This window comes from Hemitrygon akajei, chromosome 7, assembly GCF_048418815.1.
Source record: "Hemitrygon akajei chromosome 7, sHemAka1.3, whole genome shotgun sequence".
Lineage (NCBI taxonomy): Eukaryota > Metazoa > Chordata > Chondrichthyes > Myliobatiformes > Dasyatidae > Hemitrygon > Hemitrygon akajei.
The window spans coordinates 19,341,026-19,359,518 of NC_133130.1; the positions used below are offsets into that span (position 1 = coordinate 19,341,026).

Sequence of the window (18,493 nt, forward strand, 5' to 3'; positions counted from 1 at the left end):
CCCCATACCAGACAGTGATGCAGCCAGTTGGAAAGTTTTCCATGGTACATCTGTAGAAATTTGCAAGTGTCTTCGGAGACATAACAATTCTCCACAGATTCCTAATGAAACATGACTGTTATCATGCCTTCTATATCAAAATTTTGGGTACAGGATGGATTCTCGAAGATGTTGACACCCAGGAACTCGAAATTGCCCACTTTTTTTCCCACTTTTGATCCCTCAAAGAGGACTGAAGCACATTCCTTTGACTTGGCCTTCCTGAAGTCCACAATAAATTCCTTGGTCTTACAGACATTGAGTACAAGGTTGGTGCTGTGACACCACTCAACCAGCTGAGCTATCTCGCTCCTGTACATCTCCTGAACAATAGAAATATCAGCAACTTTATAGATGTTGTTTGAGCTATGCCTAGGTACGTAGCCATGGCAACAGAAAGAGTAGAGCAGTGGGCTAAGCACACATCCCTGAGGTGCACCAATGTTGATTTTTAGCTAGGAGGAGATGTTATTTCCAATCTGCACAGACTGGTCTCCCGATAAGGAGGGAGGTACAGAGGCCAACATTTTGGAGCCTTTTGATTAGCACTGAGGTTATGATTGTGTTGAGTGTTGAGCTGTAGTCAATAAACAGGTGATTCAAGGACGAGTGGAGAGCCAGTGAGATAGCATCTGCTGTAGACCTATTGTGGCAATAGGCAAATTGCAACGGGTCCAAGTCCTTGCTTAATCAGAAGTTGTTTCTAGCCATGACCAACGTCTCAAAGCACTTCTTCACAGTAGATATGAGTGCCACTGGACAAAAGTCATTGAGGCAGCTCACCCTGCTCTTCTTGGGCACTGGTATGATTGTCACCCTTTTGAAGCAAGTGGGAACCGTAAAATGATAAGACATAGGAGCAGAATTAGGCCATTCAGCCCATTCAGTCTGCTCTGCCATTCCATCATGGCTGTTTCCAGATCTCAAATTGCAGAAGTGAGAGATAGAAGATATCCTTGAACATTGCTGCCAACATGGTTGGCATAGGTTTTCAGAGCCCTACCAGGTACACCATAAAGGTTTGATGCTTTGTGAGGGTTCACCCTCTTGAAAGATGTTCTGACGTCAGCCTCTGATACTGCAGGAATTCACACAGGTGAAGTTTTATTCTCCGTTTCAAAGCATACATAAAAGGTATTGTGCTCATCTGGGAGTCAAATATCACGGCCATTCATGATGTTAGGTTTCACTTTATAGGAAATAACAGCTTGCAATAATGCCAGAGCTGACGTGCATCCAGTTCCTTCTCTAACCTCAATTGGAATTGTTTTCTTGCCCTTAAAATAGCCTTCCATAGGTTGTACCTGGACTTCTCATCTAGTTTTGGATCACTGATCACCAAGCCCTCAGCAGACTATAAGCCTCCTGGTTTATGATTTTTATATGTCCAGTATTTTCTCAAAGGCACACACTCATCTACACAGGTCATGATGAAGTCAGTGACAACAGTGGCATATTTACTGAGAATTGAAGGTGAGTCCCTGAATATGTCCAGTCCACTGACTCAAAGCAGTTCTGTAAGCACTCCTCTGTCTCCCTTGACCATACCTTCTTGATCCTCACCACTACTCTACGGTCTTTAGCCTCTGCCTTTTAGCTGGGAGTAGAAGTACAGTCAGTTGATTGGACTGCCCAAAGTGTGAGTGTGGGATGTCACCATAAGCATTCTTGATGGTGGTATAACAGTGGTCAAGTTTGTTAGTTCCTCTGGTGATATGTTAGTGGTAGTTGATCAGAGACTTTCTCAACCCGATAGTATGAATAGGAGTGATGCTTCACTACCAGACAAGCTCAAACACCTTTTATGCCCACTTGGAAAAGGAGAATATAACTACAGCTGTGAAGATCCCTGCTGCACATCCTGTAATCTTTGACTTAGAGGCTGATGTCAGGCTATCTTTCAGGAGGGTGAACCCTCGCAAGGCGGCAGGCCAAGGTTTGCCAACTTTGAGTATCGATAGATGCTTTAAACATCTTAAAATGCTGCTGCTCACTGGAGTACCCATGGCTGTGACTATGGCTATCAGCTGTAGTAGACTTAAACGGGAAATATTGATGATTTCCATTAGAGCTGCACACAGAAAATTGCCACTTAATGGCACCATCTTGGGATAATAGTTCATTGAATCACTGTGAACTTCACGACACAACTCTCCCCACTGTTGAGGACATCTTCACGAAGTGTTGCCTTAAGAAGACGGCATCCATCATTAAGGACCCTCACCATTTGGGACATGCCCTCTACTCATTAGTACCATTGCAGCCACATAAGCCTGAAGACCCACACTCAACAACTTATAAATAGCTTCTCCCACTCTGCCATAAGATTTCTGAACAGTTCATAAACTCATGGATACCTCATTATTCCTTTCTTTTGCATTATTTACTTAATTTTGTAATTGACAGATTTTAACGTCATTTTAAAATGATTTTTATGAGTACAATTCATGTGGAAAGAAAGATTATTAGAAGTTAATCATCCAGGATGCACTCTGGATCATCCAGGAGGCTGAAAAGTTTATAGATTGGACTTTTACTGAGGTGGTCACATCCAGAGTGCAGGTTTCAGATAATAGAAGGGGAGTAAGCAGTTAGTGCAGGATTCCCTCTGGGTATTCCCCTCAGCTACTACTATACCCCTTTGGATACTGCTGGGAGGTGATGACCTATCAGAACACAGCAGCAGCAGCCAGGCCAGTGGCACTGTGCCTCCGAGGCTCAGCAGAGAAGTGTAAAGTCAGATAGTGGATAGTGCTGACAGACTCGATAGTGGGAGGGCGGGTTTCAAATGAGCAAAACTAGGCAGTCTAATTGCAATATACCTAAGTGATACTATGCCTAAATAGCATTATAGCATTCTAATAGCAAAATAACAGCATTAGCATTCCAATTAATGAAATTAGTGGTCAACAAAAAAATCATTCCCCTGACTCACGTCCTCCCCAATAGATTAAACTGACCCAAGGCGAAGCAAGAATACATGACTATAATCATCTGCTTCTACTACACTCCAACCCTGGATGCAAGATTGACTGACTGGCAGGAAAGAAAGAGTAGGAATAAAGGGTTCCTTATCTAATTGGCTGCTAGTAACTAGTGGTGTTCCACATGGGTCTGTGTTGGGACTGCTTCTTTTCATGTTATTTGTCAATGATTTGAATTACAGAACTGATGGCTTTGTGGCCATGTTTACAGATGATGTGAAGATAGGTGAAGGGGCAGGTTGTGTTGAAGAAGCAGTGAGTCTGTAGAAGGACTTAGAAAGATTGGGAAAAAGGGCAAAGAAGTGGCAGATGGGATATAGTGTTGGGAGGTGTATGACCATGCACTTTGGTAGAAGAAATAAATGCATAGATAAATAAATGGAGAAAATTCAGAAATCTGTGGAATTCTTGGCTGAGGCCAAGCCATTGTGTATATTTAAAGCAGAGGTTGGTAAGTCTTTGATTTATCAGGGCGCTAAAGGTTACAGGGAGAAGACAAGAGAATGGGGCTGAGAGGGATATGAATCTGCCATGATGGAATGATGGAGCAGACTAGATGGACTGAATGGCCTAATTCTTCTCCTATCTCTTATGGTCTTATCCAAGTACTTGGACATCACCTCAGAAGTTTCTCAGTAATATTTATTCATCTTTGGGTGCTTCTTCAATGCATTCCTTGTATCATACAGAAAGAAGTGGGGATATTTATTGATGATTGTTCTTTTTAAATTTCACAAATCCAAGTCTCTAATACAGCAAGATGTGGATAACATACAGGAATGGGATTGACAATTGGCAAGTCATATTCATCATCATCATTATTATCCATGTCGTATGACATGGGTGATCATGGTCTTCCGTCTGCCTTTAATCTGAGAAGTTCTAATAAGCTCTTCAAAACTTTTGCCTGTCCATCCCTTGATGTAACTTATGAATGTCATGTGCTGTTGGCTGTGACTTTTTCTTCCATTAATTTTTTTTCTCGTCACAGCAAGATGTTCAAGCTTCTCTTTCCTCAGTACATGTCCCAGAAATTCCAGCTGTTGTTTTCTGATTGATGATATCAGCTTTCTTCTTATTCCGGCTTTTTGCAACACTTTCTCATTTGTTACTCTGTCCTTCCACAATATTTTTCTCATCATTCTTCTCAAAAACCACATTTCTGCAGCTTTGAGTCTTCCCTTATTTTGCTTTGATATTGTAACATTCACTTCCATATGTCAGTGTGGAATGACATTGCACCACACCACTCTAAGTTTCATACCCATAGAAATTATGTTATGTATCTTTCTCAGACACTGAAACGTGCATTTAGCAATCCCAATTTTTCTAATTTCAACATTAGCCCTACCATCAGATGTTATTGTGCTCCCTAAGTAACTGAACTTCCATGTTTGTTAAATTAGTCATATTGTAAGTAGTCATAATAGCAACTGAAAAATCCCAGGTGTTCTGGTTTCCTCCCACATTCCAAAGATGTTTGGGTGAGTGGGTTAATTGGTCACATGGGTGTAATTGGGCAGTGTGGGCTCATGGGCCTGAAGGGCCTGTATCTCCAAATATTAAAAAAATTATAGTAACTATCCTTGTTAGAAGGCACATTACAAGCAATCCGTATCATTCATGCCATACCATCAACAACCTCTAGGTGTCAGCAATAGCCAAAAACTTAACTGGAGCCATAGCTGTAGAAGAAGTACCGTAATCTGCAGATGGTTTCTTGTTTGAGCGAAGTGAGTATCCAGTGACTAGTGTTCATCTCCTGCCAGTCCAAAATGTTTTCACCATCTGCAGAGCACCGCAATGGAATACCTTCCTTTTCCCTGGATGAGCTTGGTGTTTCATAAACACCCGAACAGTTCAACATTCACAAAATGCTGGAGCAACTCAGCAGGTCAGGTAGCATCTACAGAAAGGAATAAACTGTCAATGTTTCCAGTAGAGATCCTTCACCAGGACCTGTTTACTGACTGTTTTTTCCTCTTCTTAGATGCTGTCTGACCTACCGAGTTCCTTCAGCATTTTGTGTGCATTGCTCTGGATTTCCAGCATCTGCAGAATCTCTTGTGTTTAACAGTTCAATATTGCCTAGGACAAAACAACCCATTTAATTGGCACCTCATCCACTACCACCTTATAGCACAAGCATTACTTACTGAATGCTGCAATTGCTCCCCTTGCCTGCTCCAATAGTGCCTCTCTAACCCTAACTTCTACCACTGAGAAGGGGCATCAGTTAGTGCAATGTCATTACAGCTCAGGGTGTTGGAGTTCAATGCCTCCGGCATTCAGTTCCGATGTCGTCTATAAGGAGTCTGTACATCCTCCCCATGGAATGCTTGGGTTTTCCTCAGTGCTCCAATTTCCTCCTTCAGTCCAAAGATGTACCAGCTGGTAGGTTAATTTGTCATTATAAATTGTCCCATGATTACTTACTTACTTAGTTCCAAGGGTAGTCATAGCCGAAGTGTGGTAGTGGGGACGAGCTCCCACTGCTAAACAAATGCTCTTCATGGCGTGCGTCTCAAACAGCCTCTGACAACCAAGTCCAACTCCTGGCCTTCACGTGTGGCGTAGTTCTTATACCCGTTGGAGCTGTTCTCACTGACAGGAGAAGGGGCAAAGGCGGGCCACTGGTGTCGTAAAACCAGTTGCTCCAGGCAGATGGAGCTCGTTAATGACGGATGGTAGCTCATCTAGGAGAGGGAAAACTCCGATTTCAAACCTCTGCTGCCTTGCGGCTATACCCGCTCACGGGAAAGGCTTTGGGAATAAACCCCGAGGAAAAATCCGGAGTCGGAGTCCCGAAGGCGGCTGTCTGCTGTACCCAGCACCGGCATGGCAACTCCTGTGATGCTGCTGGCACCAAACTGTATCGACTTTCGTCGTTCCTTTGGACCTGTCATCAGCATGGAGAGGGGCGGGGACCCACTGCATGGGCAACAGACGGATCTCCGTATCAACTCTGCCCTGACTTGTGCCCTGGAGAGGCCACTCCAGCTTCGCTTTATAGCACCGGACAAACACAGGAAGCAGCAGTTACCGGTTATAAGTCATAATGCTTGATTGGTGTAGAGCATTGAGACAGGGGTTGTTTCCGATGGTGGGACAGACCATCGTGTTTCACTGGACAGCTACCACCTGCCTCAAACTGGGCAGCCCCCAGCCAATAAGGTGCTGTCCCACCACAGTCAGTCTTCCTTATTGGGTGCATGGGGATAATGGATTACAGTATTCCATGAAGAGCTGACTGTAACTACTGCACCAGAAAAGAAAGAAATAAGACAACACCCCTCAAGTTCGGAGGTTGGAATGTCTGCACAATGATGACAAAGAAGGCCTTATGAAAATGCATGTAAACAATATCGACTGACTGTCTATTCTCCCTGTCATTTTCTCAAAGATTTCCAAATATTATGTCCAGGCAAATCTGCTTCCCCTTAAGAAAACCATGCTGACTTTGGCCTATTTTATCATTTGCTTCCAAGCACCCTGAAACCTCCTCCTTAATAATGAACCCCACCATCTTTGTAACCACTGAGGTCAGACTAACTAGCCTATAATTTCCTTTTTTTCTGCCTACCTCCTTTCTTAAAGAGTGGAGTGACATTTGCAATTTTCCAGTCTTCCAGAATCATTCCAGAATCTAGTGTTTCTTGAAAGATCATTACTAATGTCTCCACAATCTCTTCAACTACCACTTTCAGAACATTGAGGTATAGTCCAACAACACACACAAAATGCTGGTGGAACACAGCAGGCCAGGCAGCATCTATAGGGAGAAGCGCTGTCGACATTTCGGGCCGAGACCCTTCATCAGGAGGTACAGTCCATCTGGCCTAGGCGACTTATCTACTTTCAGACTTTCAACTTCCAAAGCCTTCCAAAGCTTCCATTTCCCTAGAAATAGCAACTACGCTCACTTCTGTCCCGACACTCTAGAATTTCTGGGATACTGCTTGTGTCTTCCATAGTGAAGCCAGATGCTAAATACTTATTAAGTTGGTCTGCTATTTCTTTGTCCTGCATTACTACTTGTCCAACTTCATTTTCCAGCAGTCTGAGATCTACTTTTGTCTCTCTTTTAGTCTTCATATATCTGAAAAAAAGATTTTGTATGTTCTTTTATATTATTGGCTAGCCTCCATTCATATTGTGTATTTTCTCTCCTTATGGCTTTTTTTTAAGTCGCCTGTTAGTTTTTTAAAACTTCCCAGTCCTCTAATTTTTCACTAATTTTTGCTATATGCCCTCTCTTTTGCTTTTATGCTGTCTTTGACTTCCGTTGTCAGTGACGGTTCCTCATCCTCTCGTTAGGAATGTTTTTCTACATAGTGTATATGAACTTCGATAATAAATTTATATTGAACTTTTTTTAAATTCTCTCCATAGATGCTGCCTGACCTACTGAGTTCCTCCAGCATGTGTGTGTGTATTAGTCTGCATTCTGTTATTACTTTTCCCTTGTATACCTCATTGCACTGCTGTGATGAAATGATCTGTATGGAATTTTTTTTAACTGTACCTTTATATGTGTGACCATTTAACCTCACTGCTCTTAACTCCGCAGAGCCCTCTCTCCCTGCGCTCCCGAACGAACACTCGTATCATTTGAGCTCAGATCGTTCTGTCTGATACAGGTTGCAATGATGTCTGCACACCTACCCTTGCCGCGCCGTCTCCATGACAACGAAGCCTGGAGCCGAGGCCTCTGGGACGGGGCTGTGTTGCCCAGTGACCGCGCAAACAACATGGTCGACGACAGGGAGTCAGCAGGTAATCAGCGCCTGAGTCTGTGCGCAAACCTGGGCTACAGTTTATTGTCTTTTTAGTAATTAGATGGCGAAGGGTTTCTTTAAACTCCATGAATAGTGACAACGGAACTTGCGCAGAAAGCCCCGCGCCACAGGCACACAGTTTCAAAGAGAGCTGAACGGAAAGACCGGGCTCGTTCCCGAACCTTTAAACGTCCACGCAGCTGCATTTATTTCAACCGAGCGCCGAGTGACTGAGATTTTGAAGCTAGTATCAAGGAGATTCGAAGGGTGGCTGATGCTGCAACCCAGGCAACAATCTGCCGGAGGAACTCCACAAAAAGCGAGAGGAACACAGAAGGTTAGGCAGCATCTGTGGAGGGAAAAGAACGCTCGACGTTTCAAGTCAACAGCCTTCATCTGCACTGCGTCGACTCTCTATTTATCTCCAAAGATGTTGTCTGACTTTCTGATTTCCTCCAGCTTTTTGTGTGTTGCTCCATAGTTCAGAACTGTAGTTTCTTATGTCTCCATTCAAGGGGAAAATCGCGAGTTGAGCAGTATTTGTAGGGGAAGAGAAACTACCAACGTTTCAGGTTGAGACCTTGCACCGTGACCTCCAATAGTTTGTTCAGTATTGGTTAAATGTCTGCACTCTGGCTGAGCCGTTTCTGGAGAGTCTGAGGAGTTAATCTACCCATTAGATTCAGATGTTTTAAACTTTCTGTTGCACTGATCAACCTGTTCCTTTGGGACTGCTGGAGGAACTCAGCATGTCATTTAGCATGTGGAGGCACAGGGATAGGTGACGATTTGGGTCGAGACCCTGTATCAGGGCCTACATCATTCCACACAACAAAATGCAAGAATTACATGGAAAAATATGAGTTTGTTTCTTCTTGCACTGTAACTGGAAAGACTAAACTGAATTAGTGATGCCAAAACCACATGATTGATTATTTTGAATTATTATTTAATTCAAATCAAGTTTGCCTGTATAGAACACAGTCATGCAGTACAAGTAGATGGCTTGAAATCTAAAATAAAAACAAAAATGCTGAATTCAACAACATCTGTTGAGAAAGATATGGACCTAATGATGCAGTTTTTCCACTTAACACCACATCACTGGTTGCCTGCTCTTGGACTGGTTGTTTCCTTTGGCGTGATCCTAGCTGAAGAACGCTACTGAGGAGCTGGTTCCCAACAAATTTGCATGGTCAAGGAGCTCTTCCTAAAAAAAGGTGGGCAGTTTCATCTACAAAATAGCCTTGTTGGAGAGATCCTACAGCCAGGCATCCCAGGTGTTAAAGATATCATTGAAATTTTTGCCTTTCAAAAACATGATGTTCAATGCCACATGGGATCTATTAAAACAATAGAAAATTAAAATTATTAAGCACATTTAAGAGAGCTAAAACACTAAAAATACTCACACATGCTTAAGCATTTAAACTCATTGAAGCTAACTACATAAAACAAAATGCTCTGCTTATCATTCTCCTGGCACCTATTTCTTCCCATTGATTTCAATGGAGCCATTGCACTTGGCGTAGAGTCAGCAGACAGATTTCACAGCATGAACCCTAAGAAGTCTATGAATGTCTGTGCTGTCCTTATGGACTTCATAAATAAGTCACTGGTGTAGAACAGTGCAGGCACCTTCATAAAAGATGCCACTGCTGGCTTTAGATCCCACCAGTGTTAGCTTTAGGGATATCCACATAGAAACATAGGTGAGGCTGACTGAAGGCTTGACTTAGGAGGGCAGTTTTCTAAAGGAATGGTTTTCCCACATCTGATGAAAGGTCAATGACCAAAATGAAATGTAACTCTGTTTCTGTCCACAGAAACTATCTGACCTGAAATTTCTAGCATATGTTTTTAACGATAACAGCTTTTTTGATTTTTTTCTGAATGTTAGTTTATCTTTGTAATTACTGTAAAAATACCTAATTTCTAAATTAGTGTTAGCTAATTGATTGGAAGATCACGGTTCAGTTCCCACCATGGTCTGTCAGGAGTTACTATGTTCTCTCTGTGACCATGTGGGCTTCCAATTTTCTCCCTATTCCAAAGACGTATGGGTTAGGGTAAGTAAGTTGTGTTGGCACCAGAAACATGTCAATACTTGTGAGCTGGCCCCAGTACATCCTCAGACTGAGTTGGTCATTGATGCAAATGACACATTTCACTGTATGTTTCGATGTTGGGGGAGAAATAAAGCTAACCTTTCATTTAAAAATCTTTTTAAAAAGCGCAATGAATTTTGCTTTTGTATATTTAGTTTCACCAATTTTGTTCCCTCTCTTCTTTCACTTACAGTATGAAGGCCATTTTCAACATCTTTCTTGAAAGATAATTTCAGCCTGGAGTCATAAAAATACGAGCCATTTCATTCCCCTTTTCACTTGGTCATACTTATGGTATTAGGCTGTGAAATATGTTGGAACATAAATTTTAGTTTTTACACTCATTGCCATTTTATTAGGTGCAGCTGGTGCCTAATAAAGTCCATGGATGCCTGTGGTCTTTTGCTGCTCTAGCCCATCCACTTCAATGTTCAACTTGTTGTGCATTCATAGATGTTCTTCTGCACACCACTGTTGTAACACGTGGTTATTTGAGTTACCGTCACCTTCCTGTGAGCTTGAACCAGTTAAGCATTCTCCACTGACCTCTCTCATTTTTACCCACAGAACTGCCACTCACTGGATGGAACTGTAGAGCAGGGGTTCCCACACTTTTTTTAATGCCATCGATCAATACCATTAAGCAAGGGGCCTGTGGATCCCAGGTTGGGATCCCCTGCTCCAGGGACTGAATGCATGTAAAAAATCCAGGAGATCTACAGTTTCTGAGATACTCAAACCACCCCATCTGGCATCAACACTCACTCTATGGTCAAAGTCACTTAGATTACATTTCTTCCTCATTCTGATGTTTGGCCCAAACAACAACTGATCACCTCTGCATGCTTTTATGCAATGAGTCGCTGCCAGTTAGATACTTGCAGTAATGAACAGGTGTGCAGGTGTCTCTAATAAAGTGGCCACTGAATGTACTTTCTCCTGAATACATGTTAACTTTACAAAGTAATCAGATTCTCACTCTGTCACTGTTCTACAGCTGATTGGGCTAAGTAGACTGAAGCTATGCAATCTACACATGCAGATGTTGTGAGGAAGAGTGGGGGCAGAAGGATAGGCTTTGTGTGTGCCCATCCAGCCCATGTGGAGGTGAGCATAATTAGCTGTGAAAAGGAATAACTTCAACAACATACATACACACTCTATGCTTGAGCCTCCTAAATTTTCCATTGGCATCAGTCTTAAATAAGTTATCCAGCTGGATAGAATCATATTTTAAAAATATTAGTTCTGGTTCTTCTAAATCTATATTTCTCCATTGTGGAAAAAAATCCGGCAGTTCTTCAAGACTTTTCTAATTTAGAGCACAAATACTTTTCCTTATATTGTTACGCATTTGCTTTGGATATGGTACGTTAATCTGTTGTTACAGAGTCATATAATCAAAGAACACTTCAGCACAGAAAAAAGACCCTTTGGCCCATCTAGTCCATGCCATTCTGATCAACGCAACACATCACACTTGTCTTCATTAAATTCCACCTGCCCATTCTTCCAGCTCATTCAGATCAGTTTGCATGGTTTGATGGCCTTCTACACTGTCCATTGCACCCTCAATCTTGGTGTCATCCACAAATTTGCTGATCCACTTAACCACCTTATCATCCAGGACAAGTTATTTTTATAAATCTCATATCGTTAGCTTGTCCAGATAGCCTGATAGTCCCATTTTATTTTACTACAGAAGCTTTAATAGCAGACCTCCAAAAGAAAGTCAAAGATGCTTTTGCTGTTTTTGATCATGAGGATAACAACACTGTGGATGTCAGGTTAGTCAATGTCCTTTCTACTTTCCATAATGACAGTTTTTGGTTTAGAGAATGCAGTTACATTTGGGGGAATAACATTTAAAAAAAAACATGTATCTTGTGTCTTTCACACTTTGGTGTGTCTTCAAAGTATATTTATTATCAAAGTACGTTTGCTGTATACAACCCTGAGATTCATCTTCTCATAGACAGCCACAAAACAAAGAAACAGAATGGAACCCGTTCAAAAAAGCCCAATGCTCAAAAAAGGAACAAATTACACAAACTGCAAAAATGGAGCAGAAAAACATACAAAATATGAAACATCGAACCAGAGAGTCATCGAAAGTGTCCAGGAATATTCTGTTTAGTTTGGTTCTGTTCATTTTAGCACTGTTTTGTTCGTTGACTGCAGGCTGCCTGATCAAAACCACACAAAATAGCAATAAAAAAAGGAGCATTCAGAAACACGTATAGCTTGAACTGCAGAGTTCCATCCACAAACCATGTTGGTTAAACCTTACCCAAGACCCAGTACAGCAACATCCTACAGAAGTAGGCCAAAGTAGTACCTCTGAGATATAGTCAGTGATGTAATGTAGAAAATGCAACAATTTATTCACAGCAAGGTCCTGGAATAAATAAATTAATGACTATAGGACAACCACAAAATGCTGGAGGTAAGAGTCCTGACGAACCTTTCAGCTCAAAATGTCAGCTCTTTACTCCTCTCCATAGATGCTGCCTGACCTGCTGAGTTCCTCCAGCATTTTGTGTATGTTACTCTGGATTTTTACCATCTGCAGAGTCTCTTGTGTTTATAATTATATTCAGGCTGTTTTTATGATACTGTTTGTGGTTTAAATATAGCCAGCGAACCTCAAATATCTGACTTGCTTTCTTCAAAATAGCTCCAAGGGATACTTTTATACCCACAAGGATTTTTTTATGTATATCTTTGAGAAGACAGGTGAGGTTCTCTGTGTGAAAATTGGCACCTCTGGCAGTGTGACATTCCTTCAGTGCTGCACTGAAGTGGCAGCCCATTTATCTGTGTTCCAGTCTGTGTTAGGACACAAAGGCTGGAATACATCAATATGTTGGGACCAGGTCAGATCCTCAAAGGTCTTGACACCCAGGAGGTTGAAATTGTTCACTCTCTCCATTTCTGATCCCTCTATGAGAATTCGTTTGTGTTTCCATGTCTTGCCCTTCCTGAAGTCCTTAATCAGCTGTTTCATGTGTTGATGCATGGACAAGTGGTTAAGGTGTTGGTCTAATGATCTGAAGGTCGCTAGTTCGAGCCTCAGCTAAGGCAGCATGTTGTGTCCTTGAGCAAGGCACTTAACCACACATTGCTCTGTGCCAACACCGGTGCCAAGCTGTATCGGCCCTTGCCCTTCCCTTGGACAACATCGGTGGTGTGGAGAGGGGAGACTTGCAGCATGGGCAACTGCCAGTCTTCCATACAACCCTGCCCAGGCCTGCACCCTGGAAACTTTCCAAGGCGCAAATCCATGGACTCTTGAGACTAACGGATGCCTTTGTAATCAGCTCTTTCATCTTACTGATATTGAATGCAAAGTTGTTGCTGTGACACCACTCAACTAGTGGTATATCTCACTCTTGTATGCCCTCTCATTTCCATCTGTGATTCTACCAACAATGGTTGTATCATCAGCAAATTTATAGATGGTATTTGAGCTATACCTAGCCACACAGTCGTAGGTATAGAGGGAGTAGAGCAATGGGCTAAGCACACACCCCTGAGGTGCACCAGTGTTGATTGTCAGCGAGGAGGAGATGTTATCACCAATCCGCACAGACTGTGGTCTTCCGGTTAGGAATTCAAGGATCCAATTGCAGAGGGAGGTACAGGGGCCCAGGTTCTGCAACTTCTCAATCAGGATTGTGAGAATGATGGTATTAAATACTGAGCTATAGTCAATGAACAGCATCCTGACATAGGTGTTTGTGTTGTCCAGGTGGTCTAAAGCTGTGTAGCGAGCCATTGAGATTGTGTTTGCCATTGATCTATCGTGGTGATAGGCAAATTGCAAGGGGTCCAGGTCCTTGCTGAGGGAAGAGTTCAGTCTCGTCATGACCAACCTCTTAAAGCATTTCGTCACTAGATGAGAGTGCTACTGGGCAATAGTCATTAAGGCAGCTCACACTACTTTTCTTGAGCACCACTATAATTGCTGCCTTTTTGAAGCAGGTGGGAACTTTCGACTGTAGCAGTGAGAGGTTGAAAATATTCTTGAATACTCCTGCCAGTTGGTTAGTACAAGTTTTTAGAGCCTTACCAGGTTCTCCATTAGTGGCAGCACAATGCTTTATGGTACAGGCGACCTGAGTTCAATTCCCAGCACTGACTGTAAGGAGTTTGTATATTCTCTCCATGATCACGTGAGTTTCCTCTGGGTTTCCCCCACAGTCCAAAGACGTACTGGTCAATAGGTTAATTGGTCATTGTAAATTATCCTGTGATTAGGCATGGGTTAAATTGAGGGATTGCTGGGTGGTACAGCTCAAAGGGCTGGAAGGGCCTATTCCGTGCTGTATTTCAATAAATAAGTAAGTAAGTAAATAAATAAATAAATCCAATTCTGGTTTCATCCCACAGTCCAAAGACATACCAGTTAGTAGGCTAAATGGTCATTGCCCCATGATTAGGCAAGGGGTTAAATTGGGGGTGCGGAGTGGTAAGGGTCAAAGGGCAGGAAGAGCTTATTCCGTGCTGTATCCCAATAAATAAATAAATAAATGTGTACAAGGTGAGAATAGTCAAGATTGTTAAACTAGGCAAATTGAGTGGAAACTCCAGCATAGATAGATAGATAGATAGATACTTTATTCATCCCCATGGGGAAATTCAACTTTTTTTTCCAATGTCCCATACACTTGTTGTATCAAAACTAATTACATACAATACTTAACTCAGTAAAAAATATGATATGCATCTAAATCACTATCTCAAAAAGCATTAATAGTAGCTTTTAAAAAGTTCTTAAGTCCTGGCGGTTGAATTGTAAAGCTTAATGGCATTGGGGAGTATTGACCTCTTCATCCTGTCTGAGGAGCATTGCATCGATAGTAACCTGTCGCTGAAACTGCTTCTCTGTCTCTGGATGGTGCTATGTAGAGGATGTTCAGAGTTATCCATAATTGACCGTAGCCTACTCAGCGCCCTTCGCTCAGCTACCGATGTTAAACTCTCCAGTACTTTGCCCACGACAGAGCCCGCCTTCCTTACCAGCTTATTAAGACGTGAGGCGTCCCTCTTCTTAATGCTTCCTCCCCAACACGCCACCACAAAGAAGAGGGCGCTCTCCACAACTGACCTATAGAACATCTTCAGCATCTCACTACAGACATTGAATGACGCCAACCTTCTAAGGAAGTACAGTCGACTCTGTGCCTTCCTGCACAAGGCATCTGTGTTGGCAGTCCAGTCTAGCTTCTCGTCTAACTGTACTCCCAGATACTTGTAGGTCTTAACCTGCTCCACACATTCTCCATTAATGATCACTGGCTCCATATGAGTCCTAGATCTCCTAAAGTCCACCACCATCTCCTTGGTCTTGGTGATATTGAGACGCAGGTAGTTTGAGTTGCACCATATCACAAAGTCCTGTATCAGTTTCCTATACTCCTCCTCCTGTCCATTCCTGACACACCCCACTATGGCCGTGTCATCAGTGAACTTCTGCACATGGCAGGACTCCGAGTTATATTGGAAGTCTGATGTGTACAGGGTGAACAGGACCGGAGAGAGTACGGTTCCCTGCGGCGCTCCTGTGCTGCTGACCACTGTGTCAGACCTACAGTCTCCCAACCGCACATACTGAGGTCTATCTGTCAAGTAGTCCACTATCCAATCCACCATGTGAGAGTCTACTCCCATCTCCGTAAGTTTGTGCCTTAAGATCTTGGGCTGGATGGTGTTAAAGGCACTAGAGAAGTCAAGGAATGTATTCCTCATATTGCTCAGAAAAACCCAAAAGTAATGTGTGCTTAGGTTGGAAAATTCTTATGCACTAGTTGCCTGTCCCACTGCAATGAAAACTGTGAACCTGATTTATCTCCAAGCAGATTCCGTCCACACAGATAAAAATCTGCCAGTTGAAACCCCGAGCCCAGCTTACATTGAATCTTGTTTCTTCATCACCTTATCTGCCTGTGAGCACGCCATGGATCCTGGTTTAAAAAAAACATTAATTGGAACACCTCCCCCTTGTTCCCAAATCTACATTCTCACTCCTCCAAATATTTTTCATCTTTTCCTGTTTCAGAGCTCTGGATCTTCACACCTGACCTTGAGTGGCTTCGGCATTTTAAATCATTCTACCATTGGCAGCCACACCTTCAGCTGTCTGGGTCCTGAGATAAGGAGCTTCCTCTCCAGAACTTTGATTTTACTCTTCTCCTTTAAGGTGCACAAAACATGAGTTTTGGTCATGTGACCTAATATGATCCCCAATGTCAGGATTTGTTTAATGAAGCTGTTATGGAAGAACTGGAAATAATTGACCATGATAAAGATGACTAATAGATCTAGTGTGGCAGTCTTCTTATCCATTTTTAAAAAAATAGAATGCACTAATAAGGTTCTGGGGCTGTGGATTAGACTGCAGGTAATTGGAGTAACAGTGGAATATAACATAAAAACACAGGCTATTCAACCCCTTCTGTTTGCTCCAGCTTTCAATAAGATTATGACTGATAGTTTACCTCAGTGACACTTCTCTGCATTAACCCCATTTCCCTAATTCCAAAAATATCCCATAATCTTGCACTCTCAGTCCTGAATATGCTCAGCATCTGAGTCTCCACAGTCTCTTTAGGTGAACATTCCAAAGACTCACTGTCTTCCGGGTGAAGACATTTCTTCTCAACCCTATGGTTGGCATGTTATTTTGAGACTAGCTCTAGACAGTCAAGTTAGAAGAACCCTTATTTCTGTATCTATTGCATTTATTCGCTGTTTCAATGTGATTACCTCTCATTCTTCTAAATCAGGGATTCCCAACATGGGGTTCACGGACGCCTCAGTTAATGATAGCAGTCTATGGCAAAAAAAAAGGTTGGGAACCACTGTTCTAAATGCAAAGGAAGAAGAACGAGGGCAGTTAGACAGTAGCCTCCCTAAGAGAGAGCAAGTGGCTAGCATCTGGGCAGAGGGCTAGCCATGGTGATAGAGGGGTCTCTGTGGTTTGGAGAGGAAAAGTAAGATGAAGAATCTAAGAGGGAGGGGTTGAGTGGATGCTGAGAAAGAAGGCAGTTCTGGAAGATAACTAGAGGAGGGGATTCACATTCAAATCCACATGTTTATTGTCATAAGCACCAAGATGCAATGCAATTCTTTGCTAGCATGAAGCTCACAGAGTGATCAGTACGCACGATAATAATAAAGACAACAATAAATACACTGAGCAGCACAAAACAGCAGAATGTAGTGCTGAGTGACTGAGGCAGAGACTTTGAGGGGACTAAGGAGGAAAGGGAGGGGGAACTGAAGAAGCAAGTGTGAGCTAGATTGTGTGTGTGTGTGTGTGTGTGTGTGTGTGTGTGTGTGTGTGTGTGTGTGTGTGTGTGTGTGTGTGTGTGTGTGTGTGTGTGCGTGCACGCGCCTGTGCACACAATAGCGTGTACAGTATCTGTAATTGGAATGTGTGTGGCAAGTCTCTGAATCACAGCCTGATCTCCCGTCATCCTGGATCTCCTTGGCACTGTTCTGTAGGTGGCATTCTTGGCTTTTCGGTTAGGAAGCAGTTGGTTCAAGTCCTGTTCCAGATACGTGAATAAATAATATAGTCTGAGACTCCAGTGGAGTGTGAGGAAGTTGTGCAAGGCTGGAGATGTCTTCAAGAAAACTTAAATCAAAGTGCACAGCCTTTCATTACATGCATGTAAAATTTGCCTCTTCAAAGGAGGATGGGGAGGTATTTCTGTTGATCAACATTTATCCATTAATTATCATGCTGTTGTTTGGGGAGCATGCTGTGAGGAAACTGACAATTTTATGTTGTTCAGACTTACAATGACAGACTTAACCTGAAACTAGATCAGAAAATAGATTAAAGTCTTATTACCTTACAAATATCTATATATGCTGTAACATATTTGAATGTAATCAGTTATTGACTATGGGGATTCATGAGTAATTACAGCAACTGGGTACAAATATTGGAGATGCAAAATATGTTTTACATTGTGAGTCTGTGCGGATTGCAGTTATCAATCGGACCACCAGGTGTCAGTGCACTCCATATTGTTGCTGCCAACATCTATTTCTGGGAAACTGCTGTCAAGTTCATTTGCAGCCAGTTTCACCTTAGGTGTTGCTTGCCCCTCAGCCTCCAAATTATTTCCCAACTCCAGTTTCATATCCCCTTTCCAACACCCATTTTATAGCAACAAACACAATCCGTGAAGGAGGAAAGGGCTTGTTGTGTTGTTGCTTTTTGTGTTCTTTCTCATTCTAAGAAGTATGTGTTCATGCTATGTTGGAGCCAGAATGTGTGGCAACATTTGCGGGCAGCCTACAGCACATCCTTAAGTTGTGTTTTTTGTTAAATCAGATGATGAATTTCACTGTATGTTTCAATGTACTGTAAGTATGAGAAATAAATGAATGTGAATTTAACCTCTGCCATCACCTTGATGAAAGACTCATTTTGGTCTGCCTGAAACTTGTTGGACATCGCAGTGTGAGGCAAGATGAATTCTGTCATCTGGCACTGAAGCTCTGTGGAGCCACCACAAAGGCTGCCTGGGGAAGGAACACAGTCTGTGGTCCTGCCACCACTGGGCAC

At 42.5% G+C, this 18,493-nt stretch overlaps 1 protein-coding gene across 2 annotated transcripts in view; it reads left to right on the forward strand.

Annotated features, from left to right (window-relative positions):
* efcab2 (EF-hand calcium binding domain 2) overlaps window positions 1–18,493 on the forward strand; it is a 111,475-nt gene that overhangs the window by 37,007 nt on the left and 55,975 nt on the right. The window contains exons 3-4 of one of the 2 annotated variants that reach the window (XM_073050451.1): window positions 7,594–7,799; window positions 11,612–11,696. In XM_073050451.1, the coding sequence (XP_072906552.1) occupies window positions 7,670–7,799; window positions 11,612–11,696 (215 nt within the window). In that variant the 5' untranslated portion in view covers window positions 7,594–7,669. Of the gene's footprint in view, window positions 1–7,593; window positions 7,800–8,516; window positions 9,022–11,611; window positions 11,697–18,493 lie in introns of those variants that run through there. The other variant, XM_073050453.1, reaches the window with a different exon arrangement.